At 49.9% G+C, this 23,121-nt stretch overlaps 1 protein-coding gene across 1 annotated transcript in view; it reads right to left on the bottom strand.

The window, feature by feature from the left end:
* The window catches only part of MYH14 (myosin heavy chain 14), a 103,078-nt gene that overhangs the window by 5,414 nt on the left and 74,543 nt on the right, over window positions 1-23,121 (bottom strand). The window contains exons 30-40 of the mRNA XM_026448385.1: window positions 22,229-22,435; window positions 21,924-22,028; window positions 21,683-21,835; window positions 20,224-20,472; window positions 15,173-15,385; window positions 11,906-12,118; window positions 10,518-10,679; window positions 9,169-9,297; window positions 8,079-8,167; window positions 7,710-7,833; window positions 1,268-1,476 (exon numbers count right to left, since the gene is read on the bottom strand). Of these exons, the coding sequence (XP_026304170.1) occupies window positions 1,268-1,476; window positions 7,710-7,833; window positions 8,079-8,167; window positions 9,169-9,297; window positions 10,518-10,679; window positions 11,906-12,118; window positions 15,173-15,385; window positions 20,224-20,472; window positions 21,683-21,835; window positions 21,924-22,028; window positions 22,229-22,435 (1,853 nt within the window). The remainder of the gene's footprint in view (window positions 1-1,267; window positions 1,477-7,709; window positions 7,834-8,078; window positions 8,168-9,168; window positions 9,298-10,517; window positions 10,680-11,905; window positions 12,119-15,172; window positions 15,386-20,223; window positions 20,473-21,682; window positions 21,836-21,923; window positions 22,029-22,228; window positions 22,436-23,121) is intronic.

Here is a 23,121-nt window from a genome sequence, read left to right on the forward strand (position 1 = left end):
CCGCCTCCCAGGTTCATGCCATTCTCCTGCCTCAGCCTCCCAAGTAGCTGGGACTACAGGTGCCCGCCACCTCACCCGGCTAGTTTTTTGTATTTTTAGTAGAGATGGGGTTTCGCCGTGTTAGCCAGGATGGTCTCGAACTCCTGACCTCGTGATCTGCCCGTCTCGGCCTCCCAAAGTGCTGAGATTACAGGCATGAGCCACTGCACCCGGCCTCTTTTTCTTTTCTTTTTTTTTTTTCCTTTTTTGAGACAGAGTTTCACTCTTGTTATCAGGCTGGAGTGCAATGGCATGATCTTGGCTCACCACAACCTCTGCCTCCTGGGTTCAAGTGATTCTCCTGCCTCAGCCTCCCGAGTAGCTGGGATTACAGGCATGTGCCACCATGCCCAGCTAATTTTTTGTATTTTCAGTAAAGACAGGGTTTCTCCATGTTGGTCAGGCTGTTCTCAAACTCCTGACCTCAGGTGATCTGCCTGCCTCGGCCTCCCAACGTGCTAGGATTACAGGCCTGAGCCACCGTGCCTGGCATCTTTTTCTTTTCCTTTTTTTTTTTTTTTTTTTAATGGAATCTGGCTCTGTCACCCAGGCTGGAGTGCAGTGGTGCAATCTCGGCTCACTGCAACCTCCATCTCCTGAGTTCAAATGATACTTTTGCCTCAGCCTCCCCAGTAGCTGGGATTACAGGCATGAGCCACCACACCCGGCTAATTTTGGTGTTTTGGTAGAGATGGGGTTTCACCATGTTGGCTAGACTGGTCTCAAACTCCTGCTTTCAAATGATCTGCCTGCCTCGGACTCCCAAAGTGCTGGGATTACAGGCATGAGCCACTGTGCCTGGCTGTTTGTTTGTTTTTTTTTTAGAGACAAGGTCTTGCACTGTTACTCAGGCTGGAGTTGGACTGCAGTGTTGTGATCATAGCTCACTACAGCCTCGAACTCCTGGGCTTAAGCCATCTTCTTATCTCAGGCTTTTGAGCAGCTGGGACTACAGACACGCGTTAACACACCTGGTTTTTTTTTTAAGAGATGAGGTCTTGCTATGTTGCCCAGACTGATCTTAAAACTCCTGGCCTCAAGGGATCCTCCCACTTCTGCCTCCCAAAGTGCTGGGATTACAAGCGTGAGCCACCATGCCAGGCCAGCAGTCATTACTTGGTGATGTCTTTTGGATGTTTCAAACTAGGTGTCTGTAACACAGCGTCCTTCCTCTCACTCACCAGAATGTGGAGGTCACCTTTCTCCCGTGGCCTCCGCTCTCACCTACCTGGTCTCTTGCTCTAGCTGCTCCTCAGCCTGGGCCAACTTAGACTCAAGGGCAGCAATGGTCATCTTGTGACGGGCCCGGGCCCCAGCATCCTCCTCACCCAGGCGTCCCCGTAGCTCCTGGATCTGCCGTTCCAGTTGCTGCCGCCCGCTCTCTGCCTTGGCTGAGAAACTGCGCTCAGCTGACAGCTCTGTGGTCAGTGACTCTACCTGTAGCAGGACGGGAAGGAAGGATGTCATGGTGGAATCTTAGAGGGAAGGTGGTAGGTAAATCCAGGCACCTCCAAGAATGAAGTGTGCTGATGATTGTCACACGCATAGCACAGAACCTGAAACATACTAAATCCTCAACAAATGTTCGCTTGTATTTTTATCAATAGTTTATTGACTCATCACCCACAGCACTGCCAGCCCTGGGTTTTAACATTGTGGATGGTTTTCTGCTTACTTTAATAAGTCCATGAGACCATCACAAACTTGTTTAAATGTCATAAATTCTACTTCTGACTGTGAATGAGTCTATTCCGAGAGTTATCACACTTCTATTTGCACCAGGATCTTCTGGGGGAGCTTGTGAAAAAAATGCAGACATCTGGGTCTCACCCTTCAGAGATTCTGACTCAGCAAGACCAAAACGGAGTCCTGGAACCTGCATTTATAACAGGCATCTCACGTGATTGAGATGGGAGGGATATGCAGGAGGATTTTGAGAAATACGACCTCAATAAACAGTAGCTGCTACGTGGAAAATGTGTAAGCACACCCCTAATAATAGTTCCCGTTTATTTATTCAGCTTGTACTCCGAGCGAGGCCTTCTGCTGGAGCCATGGAAATGAGCCAGACTCAGTCTGATTCATACTTTATTTCACCCTCACAGGGACACAATGACTGGGTAATTAGCATATTCTCCTTTGCGTTTTTTTTTTTTTTTTTAATTAAAAAGTTTTTTTTGAGACAGAGTTTTGCTCTGTTGCTCAGGCTGGAGCGCAGCTGTTGCCCAGCTGGTAAAATCCCAGCTCACTGCAGCCTCAACTTCCCAAGCTTAAGTGATCCTCCCACTTCAGCCTCCTGCGTAGCTGAGATCACAGGCATACACCATCACCTCTGCTAATTTTATTTTATTTTATTTATTTAGAGACCATGTCTTGCTCCGTTGCCCAGGCTGGAGTGCAGTGGCACGATCTCAGCTTACTGCAGTCTCAACCTCCCAAGCTTAAGTGATCCTTCCACTTCAGCCTCCTGAGTAGCTGAGATCACAGGCATACACCATCACCTCTGCTAATTTTATTTTATTTTATTTATTTAGAGACCATGTCTTGCTCTGTTGCCCAGGCTGGAGTGCCGTGGTACGATCTCAGCTCACTGCAGTCTCAACCTCCCAAGCTTAAGTGATCCTCCCACTTCAGCCTCCTGAGTAGCTGAGACCACAGGCATACACTATCGTCTCTGCTAATTTAATTTAATTTTATTTTATTATTTTATTTATTTAGAGATCATGTCTTGCTCTGTTGCCCAGGCTGGAGTACAGTGGCACAATCTCAGCTCACTGCAACCTCTGCCTCCCAGGTTCAAGCGATTCTCCTGCCTCAGCCTCCTGAGTAGCTGGGAATTACAGGTGCCCGCCACCACACCTGGCTAATTTTTGTGTTTTTTGTAAAGACGGGGTTTCGCCATGTTGGCCAGGCTGGTCTCAAACTCCTGACCTCAAGGGATCCACCCACCTCGGCCTCCCAAAGTGCTGGGATTACAGGGGTGAGCCACCACGCCTGGCCTCAAACTTTTTATTGTGAAGTAAAATGGCGATACAGAGAGCCAAACATTAATCAAATAAAAAAAAAATCAGTAATAAATATTCTGCTAGTTTTATTAGCACAGTAATTCTCAACCAAGAACATTATGGGGTGTTCCTGATTATTCCAGCAGCTGGAAATGGGAACCCTTTCAGCCCCATGCCCCTGCTGCTTCCTGTCTCTGAACGTGGATGCGTGCGGGTGTCATCCCACACAGGCGTCACGAGTTAACAAAAGGGAAACATGACTGTCAGTAGCACCTTGGTCAAGAAATAGAACTTTGCCCTTCCAGAAGCCCTTTCACACACTCATCCTAATGACAACCGCTTCCTTCTCCCCCAGATAGCACGTTATCCTGACTTCTCAGGTCCACACTTCCTTGTATATCTTTAGAGTTTTATTACACACAGATGCATCCCTAGATCCTATAGTTGAATCCTACCCATTTAAAAAAGTAGATGTATGTGGGAGACCTCTGGCCTCCAGGATCACAAGATAATACATTCCTGGCCGGGCGTGGCGGCTCACGCCTGTAATCCCAGCACTTTGGGAAGCTGAGGCAGGAGGATCACTTGAGGTCAGGAGTTTGAGACCAGCCTGGCCAACATGATGAAACCCCATCTCTATGAAAAATGCAAAGATTAGCTGGGCGTGGTGGTGCATGCCTGTAATCCCAGCTACTCGGGAGGCTGAGGCAGGAGAATCACTTGAACCCGGGAGGCAGAGGTTGCAGTGAGCTGAGATCGCACCACTGCACTCCAGTCTGGGTGACAGAGTGAGACTCCATCTCAAAGAAAAAAAAAAAAAAACAGAGAGAATATATTCCTGTTGTTTTAAGCCACTGTTTGTGGGAATTTGTTATGGTGGTACTAGGGAATTAACACAGCAACTAATTAATTTTTTTTTAAAGTTGCTGTGAACTCATGAATTTAAACAGATTTCAAGGGATTAAATCAGTTGCAATTATTTTCCTCACTGAAGCTCAAGTTGCCCCACTTTGGGCCAGTGGGAGGCTCTTTGCACTGACTTCTACGTGCTCTTGACATAACTACACTATCTTTCCCACTAATGGGTATCACAAAATGTTCTGGGTTACTCTTGTTCATTGCCTGCTCCAGATCTGGAATCAGCCATTTTCGAAGAAGCTCCAGTTTCTTTTCTTTTCTTTTCTTTTTTTTTTTTTGAGACAGCCCCTCACTCTGTCGCCCAGGCTGGAATGGAGTGGCACAATCTCGGCTCACTACAACCTCTGCTTCCTGGGCCCAGGCAATCCTCCTACCTCAGCCCTCAGAGTAGCTGGGGCCACGGGCGTGTACCATCGCACCCGGCTAATTGTATTTTTTTGTAGAGACGGCATCTTATTATGTTGGTCAGGCTGGTATCAAACTCCCGGGCTCAAGCAATCCTCCTGCCTCAGCCTTCCAAAGAGCTGGGATTACAAGTGTGAGCCACTGTGCCCAGCCAGCCTGTTTCTGTTACAGGAAAACAGCATTTCCAGATCACAACGTGGACACAGGGATATTCACTGCTACTAGGTTGCCTGTTTCTAGGGCTTTTGGGTGGTCAGAGAGACTGGATCTGTATAAAATATATCACCAGTTGGCCGGGTGTGGTAGCTCACGCCTGTAATCCCAGCACTTTGGGAGGCCAAGGTGGGCGGATCACGCGGTCAGGAGATTGACACTATCCTGGCTAACACAGTGAAACGCCATCCTACCAAAAAATACAAAAATTATCCGGGCGTGGTGGCGGGCGCCTGTAGTCCCAGCTACTCGGGAGTCTGAGGCAGGAGAATGGAGTGAACCCAGGAGGCAGAGCTTGCAGTGAGCCGAGATCGCACCACTGCACTCCAGCCTGGGCGATAGAGCGAGACTCCCTCTCAAAAAAAAAAAAAAAAACAGAAAAAAAAAGTACATCCCCAGTTCATGTGAATATAACGTCAAATTGAGAACTACAGATTTGCTTAGTTTTGTTTTTAAACTTTCTTTTTTTTTTTTTTTTTTGAGATGAAGCCTCACTCTGTCACCCAGGCTGGAGTGCAGTGGCATGATACTGGCTCACTGCAACCTCCACCTCCTAGGTTCAAACAATTCTCTGCCTCAGCCTCCCAAAGTGCTAGGATTACAGGCATGAGCCACTGCGGCTGGCTTAAACTATTTTTCAAACATAATTTATCACTTTTCTTTTTGAGACAGTCTCACTATGTTGCCCAGGCTGGAGTGCAGTAGTACAATCATGGCTCACTGCAGCTTCGATCTCCCTGCGCTCAGGTGATCCTCCCAACTCAGCCTCCTGGGTAGCTGGGACTATAAGTGTGTGCTACTATACCTGGCTAATTTTTAAATTTTGTGTAGGGAGGCAGTTTTGCCACGTCAACCAAGCTGGTCTTGAGCTCCTAGGCTAAAAGCAATCCACCAAAAGTGCTGGGATTCCAGGCATGACCCACTGCACCCAGCTAAACGTAATTTCTTTTCTCTTTTTATTCCATATATAGTTTTTGTAGAGATGGGGTCTCACTATGTTGGCTAGGCTGGTCTCAAACACCTGGGCTCAAGTGATCCTTCCGCCTTGACCTCCCAAAGTGCTGAGATTACAGGCATGAGCCACCACACCTGGTCTTCTTTTTTTTTTTTTGAGATGGAGTCTTGCTCTGTCGCCCAGGTTGGAGTGCAGTGGCGCAATCTCGGCTCACTGCAAGCTCTGCCTCCCGGGTTTACGCCATTCTCCTGCCTCAGCCTCCCGAGTAGCTGGGACTACAGGCGCCCGCCACCACACCCAGCTAATTTTTTGTATTTTTAGTAGAGATGGGGTTTCACTGTGTTAGCTAGGATGGTCTCGATCTCCTGACCTGGTGATCCACCTGCCTTGGCCTCCCAAAGTGCTGGGATTACAGGCATTAGCCACCACGCCCGGTCACACCTGGTCTGTTTTTTTTTTTAAAAACAACTTAATCTCTTCTGTAGGACAACTGTATCAAGGTTCTTTGGCGCTGAGTACCCTGATGTCAAGGACGTTGTGGATAACAGAGTATCCATCTTTGATCATTTACTTTATCCCACATTTAAACTCAATGTCTCAGAAAAACAAGGCTAATACTATCACCATCAATTAATGAGATAGGCTAAAACTTTTTTGCATATTTTCCCCATTCTCTCCATTTAAAAAGTAGTCTTACTACACGTAACTGTTGAGCATATAATTATTACCTTTTTTTTTTTTTTGAGACAGGGTCTCACTCTGCCATCCAGTCACCCAGGCTAGAGTGCAGTGGCACAATCATAGCTCGCTGCAGCCTCCATCTCCCAGGCTCAAGCGATCCTCCCTCCTCAATCTCCCAGGTTGTTGGACTACAGGCATGCACCACTGTGCCTGGCTAATTTTTACATTTTTTGTAGAGAAAATTAGAGAATCAGGAGAATCGCTTGAACCTGGGAGGCAGAGGTTGCAGTGAGCCAAGACTGCACCACTGCACTCTAGCCTGGGCAACAGAGCGAGACTCCATCTCAAAAAAAAAAAAAAAAAAGAAAAGAAAAAGTAAAAGAAAAAAAATTAATGAAGAATGCAGACATTGGTTTGTCCTTCGAAATCTCATCGCTCTGTTGTCTTCCTGGCAAACTCCTACACTTCCTTTAAGATCTCTCAAAGCATCACCTCCACCAGGAAGCCTTCTCTGATGGCCTCTATCCTCCAGGCTAGGTCCGTAGTCCCTTCTAGGTTCCCACAGTGCCCGTGTTTCCTCCATTTTCACTTGTATCTCTGTATTGGGATGGTCTGTTTCCTCCGAAGATATGTTTGAGGGCAGAGACTTACTATTATCCATCTCCAGGTCCCCAGCATAACCCAGAATAGGATCTGGGCCACCAGAATCCTCAGAAAATATTTATTTATTTATTTATTTATTTATTTATTTTATTTTATTTTTTTGAGACGGAGTCTTGCTCTGTCCCCCAGGCTAGAGTGCAGTGGTGCGATCTTGGCTCACTGCAAGCTCTGCCTCCTGGGTTCACTCCATTCTCCTGCCTCAGCCTCCTGAGTACCTGGGACTACAGGCGCCCGCCACCACGCCCGGCTAATTTTTTGTATTTTTTACTGTAGAGACGAGGTTTCACCGTGGTCTCGATCTCCTGACCTTGTGATCTGCCCGCCTCGGCCTCCCAAAGTGCTGGGATTACAGGCGTGAGCCACCGTGCCCGGCCAAAAATATTTATAAATAGATACACAAATGAAAACATGCTTTTCTCCCTCTGCTGAACTCCAACTTAGGCTTTAAAACTCCCAGCCAAATGTCTCTTTTTCCAAATGTTTTCTTATGACTCCTGCAGAAAGTCCTTTATCTCTCTCTCTACTGGGCTCAGGAGACTTCCATGATCACACCTGCTGGCCTATTATGTGACAGCATAGTCCCATGTCTGTTTCCTCCAGAGAACTTCATAGGACAAAAACCCCATGTAATTCATCTTTGGATCCAGCCCCTCAGAAACCCCTCAGAAATACAAGTGAATCATGCCTTTCCACCCTTTTAAGAACTCCTATTCAACCTTCAAAACCCAACTCAAATATCCCCTTTCTATATTTGTTGAATAAGAGGACTGAAGGTTACAGTCCCAGGTCAATGGGGACTGAGGCTGGTGGGGGTGGTCAATTGCACTCACCTGCAGGAGCAGCTTGCGGTAGCGGTCATTGAGCAGCTCGGAGTTGCTCTGCTCCTCCTCCAGCTCTTCCTCCAACTGCCCCAGGCGCCCCTCCAGCTGACGCTTCTCCTCCAGAATGGCTGCCCTAGGGAGACAGGAAGGTGTGGGGATGACAGGACAGGACAGTCAGAGGGTACCTTGCCTGTCACACTACAGGACCCTGTGGTTGGCCCCACCCTCCTCCCCAGCCTCACACCCCAGGGATCCCTAGGTTAACCCCGCCCACCTCCCAGCTTCCTGTGCCACAGCTCAGCCAGCTCCAGCCTATCCCAGCTTCACCTCCTGCAGATGCAGGCAGCACCTCAGCCTCCACACCCTCGGGGCACTTACTTGCCAAGGTTGCCATTGGCCACCTCGTCTGCCATCTCATCCCGGTCCTGCTGGGCCTGCCGCCGAGCACGGTCTGAGGCGGCCAGTTCCTGTGATGACAGAGAGAGGGGCGGCCAGTGGGGGTGAGGAGAAGCAATCTGGGCACGGGTCTCACCCCTTCTCTGTCCCTCGCACCTCAAGTCTCTTGGCTCCTTTCTCATGCTGTCCCTGGGTAACCCTGGAATGACATCCACAGATGTCTCCTAAATCTGTCTCCTGAGCCCCTGACCTGTGCTCACCTCTTGCAGCCCAACCCCCAGGCCCCTCACCCTCTCCACCTTTTACTGCACACAGGTCCTCCTCTCAAACCTGCCTCTCCTCCAGGGTCCCCCAGTCACTGAGCCAGACCCCCAGTGCTCTCCTGCCCTCCTCCGGCCCCCCTCACCAGAGCCTCCTCCCTCCTGCCTTCTGACTGCTTCCTCTGTCCTCTGCACCCGCTTGGCCCTGGCTGAGGGTTCTCTCTCTCTCTCCCCATTCCCACTCCCCCTCCCACAGCCTCTGTGCCTCCAATCTCCCCACTCCATTTCAACTGCTACAGGGCTGACCCTGCCCATCCTCTGTTCTGGATCTTTCCATGGCTCCCTAGTGCCCTAGGACAAAATTCCTGCTCTTAGCCTGCCATTGGAGGCCACATGGTAAGCCCTATCCACCTCCCAAGCCTCACACCCATGGACCCTGTGGTTAGCCCCGTTTCCTCCTCAGCCTCATACCCCAGGGTCCCTGTGGTTAGCCCCGCCCACCTCCCCAGCTTCACACCCAGGGACCCTGGTTAGCCCCACCCATCTCCCCAGGCTCATGCCCAGGGACCCTGTGGTTAGCCCACCTACCTCCCCAGCGTCACACCCAGGGACCCTGTGGTTAGCCCCGCCCACCCCTCCAGCTTCACACCCAGGGACCCTGTGGTTAGCCCCGCCCACCTCCCCAGGCTCACACCCAGGGACCCTGGGGTTAGCCCTGCCCACCTCCTCAGCATCACACCCCAGGGGCCCTGAAGTTCCCCCTGCCCACCTCCCAGCTTCCTGTCCCAGGGCCCAGCCCACCCCAACCTCACCTCCTGCAGCCGCAGCACCTCAGCCTCCAGGCCCTTGAGGCGCTTTTCACTTTCCCGATTCTGGGAGAAGATCTCCTCCCGGGAGCTGCGTGTCTCCTCCACCTCCCGCCATAGCTCCTTCATCTGGGCCTGGGTGGAACGGAATAGGTAGACGGGCTCAGCCTGGTCACACAGCACAGGGAACTCCTCCACCCCCTTGCCAGGTCGATGGGGGCTCCTCAGCTCCCATGAACAAGCAGGGAGTTCTCCGAACCCTGCAGACCTGGGCTCCTGTGTATAAAGCCACTTGCTGTGTGACCTTGGGCCAGCCTCTCCATTCTGGTCCTCAAGGGAGGAGGTTGATCTGGCTGAGCATAGAAGGCAGCTGGAAGCCTGATGGAGGCTGGCTTCAAGTTAGACGTGGGTTTGAATTACAACTTGGCCATATCCTTGCTGGGTGACCATGAGCCAGCCACTGCCCCTCTCTGAGCCTCAGTTTGCCTGCTGTTGATTGATTTATTTTATTTCTATTTTTATTTTTTTGAGACAGTCTTGCTGTGTCGCCCAGGCTGGAGTGCAGTGGTGGGATCTCAGCTCACTGCAACCTCTGCCTCCCGGATTCAAGCAATTCTCCTGCCTCAGCCTCCTGAGTAGCTGGGACGACAGGTGCGTGCCACCATGCCTGGCTAATTTTTGTATTTTTAGTAGAAACGGGGTTTCACCATATTGGCCAGGCTGGTATTGAACTCCTGACCTCAGGTTATCTGCCCACTTTGGCCTCTCAAAGTGCTGGTATTACAGGTGTGAGCCACCGTGTCTGGCCAAAAAACCATAGGGTATTTTCACTTCAAAAACAAAACCACGGAGGCGGGTGGATCACTTGAGGCCAAGAGATCGAGACCAGCCTGGCCAACATGACAAAACCCCGTCTCTACTAAAAATACAAAAATTAGCTGGGTGTGGTGGCGCACGCCTGTAATCCCAGCTACTCGGGAGGCTGAGACAGGAGAATTGCTTGAACCCGGGAGGGGGAGGCTGCTGTGAGCTGAGATCACATCACTGCACTCCAGCTTGGGCGACAGAATGAGACTGTCAAAAAAAAAAAAAAAAAAAAACACTGAACAAACAAAGAAACAAACAAAAAATGAGGACATTTGACTTAAAAGTGCAGCATTTTAAATGAAAGAAATGTGAAACATAAGAAGAAGGAAGCCAGCCTCTGGGGCATGGATAAAGGCACTGACCCATGTGGATGCTGCCTGTGGGTTGAGAGGGAGGGGTCCGAGCTGGCCTCAGACCCTGGAGTGATGGTCGAGGCTTGAAGACACCAAAGCCTCCCCTCCCTGGCACAGCTCACGCCCCGCCCTTACCTGCATCTTGCGAAGCTGCTTCACCGCCTCCTCCTTGCCCTGCCCGGCGGAGGCCATTTGAGCCTTCAGCTCCTCCAGCTCCCCCTCCAGCTTCTTGCGGGCAGCCACGGCCAGAGTGCGCTGCTTCCGCTCCTCATCCCGCTCCACCTCTGCATCTCTCAGCTGGAGAGGAAGTCAGGAGGGACTGGGTCAGGGACAGGAAACCCAGCCTCCCTCTGCGTGCTAGGGACATGGATGTCTACCCTGGAGCTCCTGCCCAGGCTGCAAGCCCCGTTCCTTTCACCCCCTGACTCTCCCTACTTGGTCCCCTCTCTATCTCCACTGCCCCAGCTCAGTCCCCCATCTCACCTAAGCCTCCTTTCTAGCCTCTCATCTCTCCCCTCCGGCCCATTCCAACACGTCTCCAGAGTTGACCCTACTCATAGCCCTCCCATGGTTTCCCAGTGCCTCCAGGGCCAAGTCTTGGACACGCAGCCATGTCTAAGTCAAAGGGGCTGCTGGAGACAAAACCCCGCGGAGACCCCTGGCCTTAGGTCACCTGTTCACCTCTCTTCCCTGCCTCCCCAGCTTCTGAACCCTCTTCCCCAAGTCTGTTGCCCACATGGCTCCAGAGGGGTCTTTCTGACACCCAGAGCTGCCCCTGCCCCTCACCACCTAGTAGAGGGAAGACATGGGAAGTTCCTGGACTGAATGAGTAATGAATGAACGGTGCAGGGAGGGAGAGAGCAATGGAATAAACAAGGAAGCGAGGGAGCGATGACTGACTGGATTGGGGAAGGATATGGATGGAGGGGAGGGCAGATGAGCAGGTCAGTGAGTGAGTGAGTAAGTGGAGTCAGCAGGGGGTGCTGAGGGGCTGGGGTTGGGTAAATAGGGGAGGGGTTGGGTTGGGGAGAGGAGATGGGTTGGAAGGGGGTAACTGGGTGGATGGAGCAGTAGCTGGACATGGCATTGGCTGGGATTAGCGCTGGTTGGGGGAGAGGCTGTATGTGGGTGGTTGGGGTGGTTGAATAGATGGGGTGGCAGATGGATGGATGAACGGTTGGTTTGGTGGATGAAGGATGTATGATTGGGTACAGCAACAGGTTAACAGGATATGTGTGTGGGTTAATGGGTCATGGCAGGTTAACAGGTTGGGGAATAGGAAGATGGTTTTGTGGGAGGAAGATGGTTTGGCTGGCAGGAGAGAATGGTAGAAATACTGAGTGGCAGGCGGGTGGGGAGACACTGAGTGGCAGGCAGGTGGGGAGACACCGAGCAGTGGAAGGGTGGGGGAGACAGAGTGGTGGGTGGGTCGGGGAGACCCCTTGCTGTCCTTCTTGCTGCCTGTACACACCATGGCATACTCCAGCTGGACCGGCACCCTGTGACCTTCCATGTGACAATACCTGCTTGGCCAGCTGTCTCCGCCTCTCTTCACCAGCCTCATCACGGCCCTGCAGGTCACGCTCGTGCTGAGTCTTGAGAGCCTGCATAGTCACCTCCAGACGCAGCTTGGCATCCTCGGCTGCCGTCAGCTCATCCTCCAGTTCTGTCACCTGTGCTCGCAGATCATTGGCTGCCTGATCTGCCACCCGGCAGGCTCGTTCCAGCTCATGCACCTGGTGGGGAGGGAGAGTGGTTGCTGGGCACTTGGGTCACTGAGGCAGAGGAGGTTAGGTGCCTAGGTAGAGTAGGGGAAGCTTTGATGGAGGACGGGGAGGTGGCAAGTCAGTGTGCCCATCCTAGTTTGTTCATTCATCCATTCAAAATCTACTGAACGACTCCTTCCTAGGTGTCTCATTCAGCATCATCCCAAAATGTATTTCACAAATAACTGATGCCTCATAATTCTATTAGCTGAAGCGCTTCAAAGTCTAATACAAGCATCTGTTAGGTCAGCTGACTCTCACTCATGGTGGATTATTCCCTCTGAGTTTTGTAATTTTGCATTGTGAGCTCACTCACTGGGAATTCATCTTCGGGAATCCTGTGTGAATGGGTCGAAGGCAGGTAGCTCCAGGGTCATCAGTGCCGGTGTCTGCCAGACTCCCCAGGGTGTCACCAACCCACTATCTACTTGTGTTGGGTTTTCTGTTTGGGAGGGTCCCCGATCTTTCAGGGAGGTATGAATTAAAACCCCAAACACTATGAAAATAGAGCTGGGCTTATGAATTTTCAGAGACTCCCCCTTCACTCCTCTCCTTACTTAACCATCACCTCCTCAGGGAAGCCTCTCTTGACCCATCAGGGCCTCTCTGCTACCCATGCTCCTGGCACTGGGGTCCCTCTCGTACCTAGCCCTAGTCACAGTGGTCATTTGATATTTGCTTAGGTGGCTTTTTGTGCAACACCCGCCTCCTGCACTGGACGGTGAGTTCCACAGAGAAGGGCCTATGTCTGTGGATCACCACTGCCCACATGATACTCATTACAATTCTGGTCACTGACAGTTTCTACTTTCAGTCCTTGGAATGGCCCTCTAGCCTCCCTTCCTATTTGGTAGTTGCCAATTTATTTTGTTTACTTGAAGGGATCAAACTTTCTCCCGTCAACATCCTGTTTCCCACAGAGGCCTTTGGAGTCACTACAAATAATGACATTTTTCCCAAGGGACAGACCTTAACGGCTCAAGTATGAGCCAGGTTTTAGCTCCATTATCCCTAGGGCCGCAGGCCAGGTCTGTGTCAGGGAGAGAGGATTCTCTCCGGGCCTGGCTAAAAGCAAAATCAGATCAATGTCTAGATAAAGCCCTCATCCATTGGACTCCTAGAAGCGCATTGGTGGGAAAATAAAGAAAAAAAGATGTCGAGATGGCGTCTGTTCAGGAGCTCAACAAATTCTGCCAGTGCCTCCCATCATTAGTGAGGGTGGCCTGTGTCCCTGGGTGTGATCCATAAATGTATTTAGAGGATGAATGAAGGAAGGATGGAGTGGAGGTTGTGGCGGGTCATTTTGACCACTCAGAAGGCTGGGACACTGGCTGGGTGAGGAGAGCCTGGGAGCAGCCTTGGGGCACCATCCTACAGGCCCTGGAGGGATATATGAGTTCAGGGAAGACAGAAGCTTGGTGGGAGAGTCTGGTGTGCTCAGTGGGGTTGGCGGCAGGCAAAGTGGGAGTCCTCACACTGTGTGTGCATGTGTGTGTGTTGTGTATGTATACATGCACATAGTCATGTATGGGGAGTGGTTCTCAGGCTTGTGTTGTAGTAAATTGTCTTCATGTTCTCTGAGCATTCACACATATGTGTGGTGAGTAGTATTCTCATGCTGTATGTGTACATATGCACACGAATATGTGTATTTAATGGAAAATTCTCAGCAATGTACAATGGCTCATGCCTGTAATCCCAATGCTTTGGGAGGCTGAAGTGGGAGGATTGTTTGAGCCTAGGAGTTCAGGACCAGCCTGGGCAACAAAGCAAGACGCCATCTCCACAAAAAATTTTTAAAAAGCCACGTATGGTGGAATGCACCTATAGTTCCTGCTACTTGGGAGGCTGAGGCAGGAGGACTGCTTGAGCCTAGGAGACTGAGGTTTTTTTTTTTTTTTTTTTTTGAGACGGAGTCTCACTCTGTCGCCTGGGCTGGAGTGCAGTGGTCGGATCTCAGCTCACTGCAAGCTCCGCCTCCCAGGTTTATGCCATTCTCCTGCCTCAGCCTCCCGAGTAGCTGGGACTACAGGCGCCGCCACCTCGCCTGGCTGGCTTTTTGTATTTTTTAGTAGAGACGGGGTTTCACCGTGTTAGCCAGGATGGTCTACGATCTCCTGACCTCGTGATCCGCCCGTCTCGGCCTCCCAAAGTGCTGGGATTACAGGCTTGAGTCACCGCGCCCGGTGAGACTGAGGTTTTAATGTGCCATGATTGCACCACTGCCCTCCAGCCTGGGCAACAGAGCAAGACCCTATCTCAAAAATAAAATAAAACAAAAGAAAAAACAAACAAAAACAAGTAATAGAAGATTCTCCTCATATCCCATGTACACAAATGTGAGCATGTATGCTTTGTGAGCAGCTCTCGTGTTCTGTGTGTGAACACATGTGCTGGATGAAAGATTCTCCCCACGTTCCGTGAATGTCTACACAAAGACCTACCTCTGGTGAATGGCTCTCCTTACTTTCTGTGCGTGTGCATGAGCACACATATTTGGTGGAAGATCTCTTCACACTGTGTGTGTGTATGTGTGTGCGTGTATACGAACGCAAATGTTTGGTGAACAGTCCTCCTCTTGTTCTTTTTTTTTTTTTTTTTGAGACAGAGTCTCACTCTGTCACCCAGACTGGAGTGCAGTGGAAAGCTCTTGGCTCACTGCAACCTCTGCCTCCTGAATTCAAGTGATTCTCCTGCTTCAGCCTCCCAAGTAGCTGGGATTACAGGCATGCACCACCATGCCTGGCTAATTTTTGTATTTTTAGTAGAGATGGGGTTTCACCATGTTTGCCAGGCTGGTCTCAAACTACTGACCTCAGGTGATCCACCCGCCTTGGCCTCTCAAAGTGCTGGAGTGCTGGGATTATACGAGTGAGCCACCGTGCCTGGCCCTCTTGTTCTCTTTGTGCATGAATATATGACTTTGATGGCTGGTTGTTTTCATGTCCTGTGTGTGAAAGCATTCATGCCTGTACGTGTCTTCCCCTCAACCAGTGTGTCCCAGGGAGGGGGGGCCCTGCTCACGCTCTTGCCGACGTCATCCTTGCTGCTTAGCAGTGCCTCCAGCTCAGCCCGCAGGGCCCGGTTCTGCCGCTCCAGCTCCTCACGTGCCTCCTGCTCCTCCTCCAGTGCCCGTGTCAGTGACAGGGCCCGAGCCTCACGCTCCCGGCCCTCTGCCTCGGCCCGCTCACGTTCCTCCACTGCCCGAAGTACAGCTGCCTTCTCCTCTGCCAGAAGCTTCCAGTTTGAGGGAGATGGGGTGGGGGGAAATAGATTAGCTGAAAGGAGTGTACAAGGGAACGGGAAGAGGGAGCAGCCAGGAACAGAGAAAGAAAGAGAAAAGACAGACAAAGGCAGAGACACAAGAGGGAGGTAGAGGGATTAAAGTTGCAACCGTGTCCCAAACCAGCTCAACTCTTGAATGGATCAAACTGATCAGTCCCTAACTCTCTATGCTCAACAAAAGAAAGGATATTCCTTCCTGTTAAGAGTGGCAGTAGAAAATGAACTTCAACTTTTACTGTTTTTTTAAGACACAGTAATTAGCAAACAAACTTATAAAACATGCAAAGAAGAAAAGAGAACAGGACTCATAGTGAAGAGAAAAATCAGTCCATACAAATAGACCCACAGATGACCTACATATTAGAATGTGCACACAAGGACTTCATGATGAGTTTCAGAATGAGGCAGATATAATGGGTGAAGAGGCAGAGTTATTTCAGGAGGGATTTGAAACTGTAAAACAGAACCACATAGAAATGCCAGAATAGAAAAATGAAATAGCTGAAATAAAAAAGTCATTGGATGAAATTAGTAGCTGACTGGACACATCAGAAGAATCAGTAAACTTGAAAACAGGTCAATAGAAATTATCCAAACAGAGCAAAGAAAGAAAGAAAGAAGATTGTAACAAAAATTAATGGAACTTTAATAACCTGAAAAAAGTACCAAGCAGTCATACATACATGCATTTGAGTCCTAGAAGGGTAAAGAAAAAGTAAAGAAAGAAGTAAAACTGCCTTTGTTCACAGAAAACATGATCATCTATGCAGAAAATCCAACGAAATATATAAAAACTCTGTTAGCACTAATAAGTGAGTTTAGCCAAGACTGTGGGATACAAGATCAATATACAAAAATCTATTGCGTTTCTACATACTAGCAATAAAATATGGAAATGAAAGTAACATCACTCAAAATAGCCATAAAACCATGAAATACTTAGAAATACATCTGGCAAAAGATGTCAAAGATGTACACTGAAAACTAAAAAACATTTCTAAGGGATTTCAATGGACATATATACCATCTTCCTCAGTGAGAAAACTCAACCTTGTTACGATGTCAATTCTTCCCAAACTGATGTATAGATTCAACACAGTTCCAAATCGGAAGGCTTTTTGTTTTGGGGTAGAAATTGACAAACTGATTCTAAAATACATATGGAAATGCAAAAGAACTAGAAGCGGCAAAACAACTTCAAATAAGAAGAAAAGGCTGGTGCAGTGGCTCATGCTTGTAATCCCAGCATTTTGGGAGGCTGAGGCGGGCAGATCACCTGAGGTCAAGAGTTCGAGACCAGCTGGCCAACATGGTGAAACCCCGTCTCTACTAAAAATACAAAAATTAGCCAGGTGTGGTGGCACACACCTGTAATTCCAGCTACTTGAGAGGCTGAGGTGGGAGAATTGCTTGAACCTGGGAAGCAGAGGTTGCAGTGAGCCAAGATCACACCACTGCACTCCAGCCTGGGCAACAAGAGCGAAACTCTGCTTCAAAAAAAAAAGAAGAAGAAGAAAAATGACTTGCAATAGATATGCAAAAACAAGTCAGTGGAGAACAAACAAACGGTGTTGGAATACTTGGACATCTATATTCACAAAAATTAACATGGAGCATGATAGCATCATATATAAAAATTAACTCAGAATGGATCACAGACCTAAATGTAAACTTTTAACTGGAAGACTGCCAGAAAAAAAAACAGGATAGGCCAGGTGCGGTGGCTCATGCCTGTAATCCCAGCACTTTGGGAGGCTGAGGCAGATGGATCACAAGGTTAGGAGTTTGAGACCAGCCTGGCCAACATAGTGAAACCCTGCCTCTCCTAAAAATACAAAAAAAAAAAAAATTAGCAGGGTGTGGTAGCATGTGCCTGTAATCCCAGCTACTTGGGAGGCTGAGATAGGAGGAATTGCTTGACCCAGGCAGGCAGAGGTTGTAGTGAGCCGAGATTGTGCCACTGCACTCCAGCCTGGGCAACAGTGCAAGACTCTGTCTCAAAAAAAATAAAAATAAAAATAAAAAAACAGGATAAAACCTTTGTGACCTTGAGTTAGGCAAAAAATTCTTATGTACAATGCCAAAAGCACAATCCATAAAATAACAAATTGATAAATTGGACAAAATTAAAAACTTCTGTTATTTGAAAGACTAACAGAATGGAAAGACAAGCCACAGACTGGACAAAAATATTTGCAGAGCATATATCTGATAAAGAACTTGCATTCAGAATATATAAAGAACTTTCTTTTCTTTTCTTTTCTTTTGAGATGGAGTTCCACTTTTGTTGAACAGGCTGGAGTGCAATGGCGTGATCTCGGCTCACCACAACCTCTGCCTCCCAGGTTCAAGCGATTCTCCTGCCTCAGCCTCCCAAGTAGCTGGGACTACAGGCATGCGCCACCATGCCTGGCTAATTTTGTATTTTTAGTAGAGATGGGGTTTCTCCATGTTGGTCAGGCTGGTCTCAAACTCCCGACCTCAGGTGATCCATCCGCCTTGGCCTCCCAAAGTGCTGGGATTACAGGCACGAGCCCACCATGCCCGGCCCGTAAAGAATTTTCAAAATTCGGCCGGCGCAGTGGCTCAAGCCTGTAATCCCAGCACTTTGGGAGGCCGAGACGGGCGGATCACGAGGTCAGGAGATCGAGACCATCCTGGCTAACACGGTGAAACCCCGTCTCTACTAAAAAATACAAAAAACTAGCCGGGCGAGGTGGCGGGCGCCTGTAGTCCCAGCTACTCCGGAGGCTGAGGCAGGAGAATGGCGTAAACCCAGGAGGCGGAGCTTGCAGTGAGCTGAGATCCGGCCACTGCACTCCAGCCTGGGCAACAGAACGAGACTCCGTCTCAAAAAAAAAAAAGAATTTTCAAAATTCAATAATAGGAAAACAAACAACCTAATTAACAAATAGGCAAAAGATCTGAACAGACGCTTCAGCAAATAAGATATATGGATGGCAAATAAGCATATGAAAAGATGCTCAACATCATTGGTCATTAGGGAAATGTTAATTAAAACCACCTTTGAGAAAGACTAAGGCTTTATCTGTAATAGTTCCAAACTGGAAAAAACTCAAATGTTCATCGAAAGGTTAATGAATATCAAAATGTGGCTGATCTATACCACAGGAATAATACTGAGCAGCAAAAAACGGAATACATTACTGATATGCAAAAATATGGATGGATCTCAAAATAATTGCTCTGAGGCCAGGTGCGGTAGCTCACTCCTGTAATCCCAGCACTTTGGGAGGCCGAGGTGGGTGGATCACTTGAAGTCAGGAGTTCGAGACCAGCCTTGCCAACATGGTGAAACCTCGTCTCTACTAAAAACACAAAAATTAGCCAGGCATGGTGGTACACACCCGTAATCCCAGCACTTGGAAGGCTGAGGCACGAGAATCGCTTGAACCCGGGAGGTGGAGGTTGCAGTGAGCTGAGATCGTGCCACTGCACTCGAGCCTTGGTGACACAGCAAGACTTTGTCTCAAAATAAAAAAAAAAAATTTTTTTTTTAGTAAAATAAGCCCATCCCAAAAGAGATTTATGTGAAAATAATTTATATAAAATTCTAGAAGATCCAAAAAATTAATAAGGCCTCAATGACCTGTAGAAGAGTATTATAACCAAACCATATGTATTTGGAATCCGAGAAGAAGGGGAAGGAGAGAGAGTGAGAGATAAAAATATTTGAAGAAATAATGGCTAAAATTTTCCACATTTGATCAAAAACATCAACCCACAGCTACAGGAAGCACAGTGAATCTAAAGCAGGATAAATACAAAAAACCCACAGCTGGGCATATCATAGTCAAACTGCTAAAAACCAAGCATAAAGAGAGAAATCGTAAGTCAGCCAGAAAAACATATTGCACCACCTACAGGGAAATGACAAATTTTTTAAATTTTTAAATTTTTTATTTTTATTTTTTTGAGACGGAGTCTCGCTCTGTCACCCAGGCTGGAGTGCAGTGGAGCAATCTCGGCTTACCGCAACCTCCACCTCCCGGATTCAAGCAATTCTCGTGCCTCAGCCTCCTGAGTAGCTGGGACTACAGGCGTACACCATCGCGCCCAGCTAACTTTTTGTATTTTAGTAGAGACGGGGTTTCACCGTATTGCCCAGGCTGGTTGTGAACTCCTGAGCTCAGGTAATCCGCCCGCCTTGGCCTCCCAAAGTGCTGGGATTACAGGCATGAGCCACCGTGCCCGGCCTCACACTGCATTTTCTAAATGAATAAAATAAAGCACAGAGAGGTTGAGCAATTTGCCCAAGCCACACAGCCATCAAGAGGCCGAGTTGGGATCTGAACCTCAGGATTGCCTGATCTGAGCTCTCTGAGGTTCTGTGATTTTTATTTCATCCTCAGGCTGCCAGATGCTTGGTGTTATTGCCATTTTCTAGACGGGTGAACTGAAGCTGAGATGGAAAAAGCAACTTGCCTGAGGTACCCAGTGAATCAGCAGAAGTGAGATGAGTTATTTGATTTAATTCTCATAAGCAACTTCTGGGGTACTGAAGGTATTCGTGTATTTTGTCATCCAAAAACCAGGGCAACTTTGAAAGTAAATGTGGGTGCTACGATGAACTATGCTGTGACAAGAGGCATGAATCAGGACAGAGGGATGTCCTATTTTACAGAGGCCCAGAGCAAAGAAGGGTCTTGCTTCCTGGTCCACTACAACTGCCTAGTTGAGCCGTGACGGATTACTGGTTCCTCACCATGACCATGGGAAGCCTAGATGGACTTGCTGATTCGCCAGCTCGGGGAACTGAGGTGCCCTACCTGGTCGAACTTGCGCTGCTTCTTCTCCAGGGCGCTCACAAGCTGCCGCTGCTGCTCCAGGTCCATGGTGGCGTCGTCCAGCTCCTGCTGCAGCCGGCGGCGGCCCCGCTCCAGCCGATCCACGGTCTCTGTCTTTTCTGCCAGGCGCTGGGTCAGGGCCTCGGCCTCACGGGCTGCCCGGCGCCGTGCCTCCTCCCCTGCCTCTAGTGCCCCTGCCTCCTCCTCCTGGCGCCGCCGCCACTCGGAGAGCTGAGGGGAGGAGAGAGAGGGTGGTTGGTGGTCACAGCCGTGAGTGACCAAGGTGTGAGCTGGTGGTGCTCCATTTCCAGGATGAAGAGACTGAGGCCTGAAGAGGGAAAAGGGTCGCTCTGCTGGGCGCTTCTGCCTCTGAATGGTATGAAGTTGTGAGTACTATGAGCCCTAGTTCTTCCAGGGAATTAAAAGGACTCCCTCCAAGATGCAGAGATGAATCAGACCTGGAGTCTTTCCTGGGGAGCCCCTCGTCTGCTGGGGGAGACACAGCATCACAGCCACGGTGATAGGGGTTAAGGTAGTAGTATGGGAGCTATGGAAGTCCACAGGAAGGGCTCAGAATCTGTTTAGAACATTCAGGAGAAACTTCCTGAAGGAGGACAATTTGAGTTGGGTCTTGAAGTATGCATAGGAGTTTGCCAGTTGAAGGATATCTGCAGGTAAGCACCATCACTCATTCATTCAATAAGCATTTCTCCAAGCCTACCATACATGAGGCTCTATATTGGGCTGTGCTACAGACCTGGATCTAACTCTAATGGGATTCTAGTTTGCAAGGGCTCTCAGTCTGGTGGGGAGACTCATGGGCAGAGAAAGTCCCAGCCCAAGGTGACTGGAGTTGGGACAGAGGAGAAAGAGAAGGAGGGGTCAGGAAACTTCCCACAGGGGAGCCTCATGCTAAGTCTGGAAAAATAAAAGGGTTTTTTCAAATAAAATAGGAAAGTAGTGACAGAGATGAATATAGCTAAAGACAGAGGAAGGACCAGAGATTGCAGGGCCTCAAATGCCCAACTAAGAGGCATGGACTTTGTCTAGGGGTACTGGGGAGGCATGGGAGAGCTGTGAGCAGGGGAGGGACAGGGTCAACTCCAGGTGAAGAAAGAAGCTTCTGGGGCTGTGTAGGGGATGAGCTGTTAGGGGAGAGGTCGGAGGCCCAGAGGCCAAGAGGAGGATCTAGGTGGGAGAGGACGGTGCTGGGGCTGGAGCTGAGCTGGAGCTGGGACAAGGGATGAGGCTGAGTCAGGGGGCAGGAGAGCCAGGGCTGGGCACAGGCTGTGGGGGGTAAAGGGGAGTCAGAGATGAGAAAGGCACCCACGGGTCTGGCCTATGAGAAGGTGGGCAGCGTGGCCGTCCCTGAGCTGGGGAACCCAGGAGAAGCAGTGAGGCGGGCTGTGCCTCCCTGAAGGTCTTACGTAGGGCTGCTCACCTGGGCCTGGGTGGTCTGCAGTTCACGGCCTGCCCGCTCCCTGGCAGCTGCCTCCTCTTCCAGCTGCTCACGTAGCCCGGCTGCCTCAGCCTCCATGGCTCGCACCCGGGACCCCAAGGCCAATTTTGCCCTGGTCTCCTCCTGCAGGAGCTCCTGTAAATGGAGGAGATGGCAATGTCAGGTGTGGTCGGGAGGAAAGGAGGGGAGGGTGACGGTGGAGCCGAAGGGCAGGCAGGGTCACCTGGGCGTCGTGCAGCTGGGCTTCTGTGCTGCTCAGCTCCTTGCTAAGACGGATGGCCTTGGACTCAGCCTCGTTCAGTGCCCCAGACACATTCTCCAGTTCAGCCTGCAGGGAAGGGACAGGGGAATGAAGCCCTCTAATCGTGGCTTCCGCTCAGCGACCCCATGTGCCTCAAATCCCTCCCACACTGAGGGGAATGTGATAGGTGCAGCTGCCATGGAAAAGTCTGGCAGGTCCTCAGATGCTTAAACATAGGGTTCCCACATGACCCAACAATTCTGCTCCTAGGTGTACACCCCACTTACCTGGGCTCGCTGCAGCTTCTCAGCAGCCTCCGCTCGTGCCCTCTCCCCATCACCAGCCCGGCCCTGCACCTCCTGCAGCTGTGACTCCAGGCGGCGCCTCCGCTGCTCACCCTCCTGGCGTGCAGTCTGCAGGCTGCTCAGTTCCACCCGCAGCTCGGACACCTCGGCCTCCAGGGCCAGCCGCGTCTTCTCCCATGCACCTTTGCCCTGGTACGGGAAGAAGATGAGCAAAGATCTGTGAGGCCTTTCCTGGACCAGGCCAGGCACACTCCCCTCTCAGGGCCTTCGCACTGGCTGTTCCCTCTGCCTGGAACACACTTCTCCCAATGCACAAATAGTTCACCCCTCCCTCCCTCTTTTTTTTTTTTTGAGACAGTGCTTCACTCTTGCTGCCCAAGTTGGAGTACAATGGCGTGATCTTTGCTCACTGCAACCTCTGCCTCCCGGGTTCAAGCAATTCTCCTGTCTCAGCCTCCCAAGTAGCTGGGATCACAGGTGCCCACCACCACACCCAGCTAATTTTTTGTGTTTTTAGTAGAGATGGGGTTTCGCCACATTGGCCAGACTGGTCTCAAACTCCTGACCTCAGGTGATCCACTCAAAGGCCTCAGCCTCCCAAACTGCTGGGATTACAGCCGTGAGCCACCACGCCTGGCCCATTTTTTTGTTTGTTTGTTTGTTTTTTGAGATGGAATCTTGATCTGTCACCCGGGCTGGAGTGTAATGGTGCAATCTCGGCTCACTGTAACCTCTGCTTCTTGGGTTCAAGTGATTCTCCTGCCTCAGCCTCTCGAGTAGCTGGGACTACAGGAGTGTGCACCACCACGTCCAGCTAATTTTTGTATTTTTAGTAGAGATGGGGTTTTACCATGTTGCCCAGGCTGGTCTTGAAC

Source organism: Piliocolobus tephrosceles, chromosome 21, assembly GCF_002776525.5.
Source record: "Piliocolobus tephrosceles isolate RC106 chromosome 21, ASM277652v3, whole genome shotgun sequence".
NCBI lineage: Eukaryota > Metazoa > Chordata > Mammalia > Primates > Cercopithecidae > Piliocolobus > Piliocolobus tephrosceles.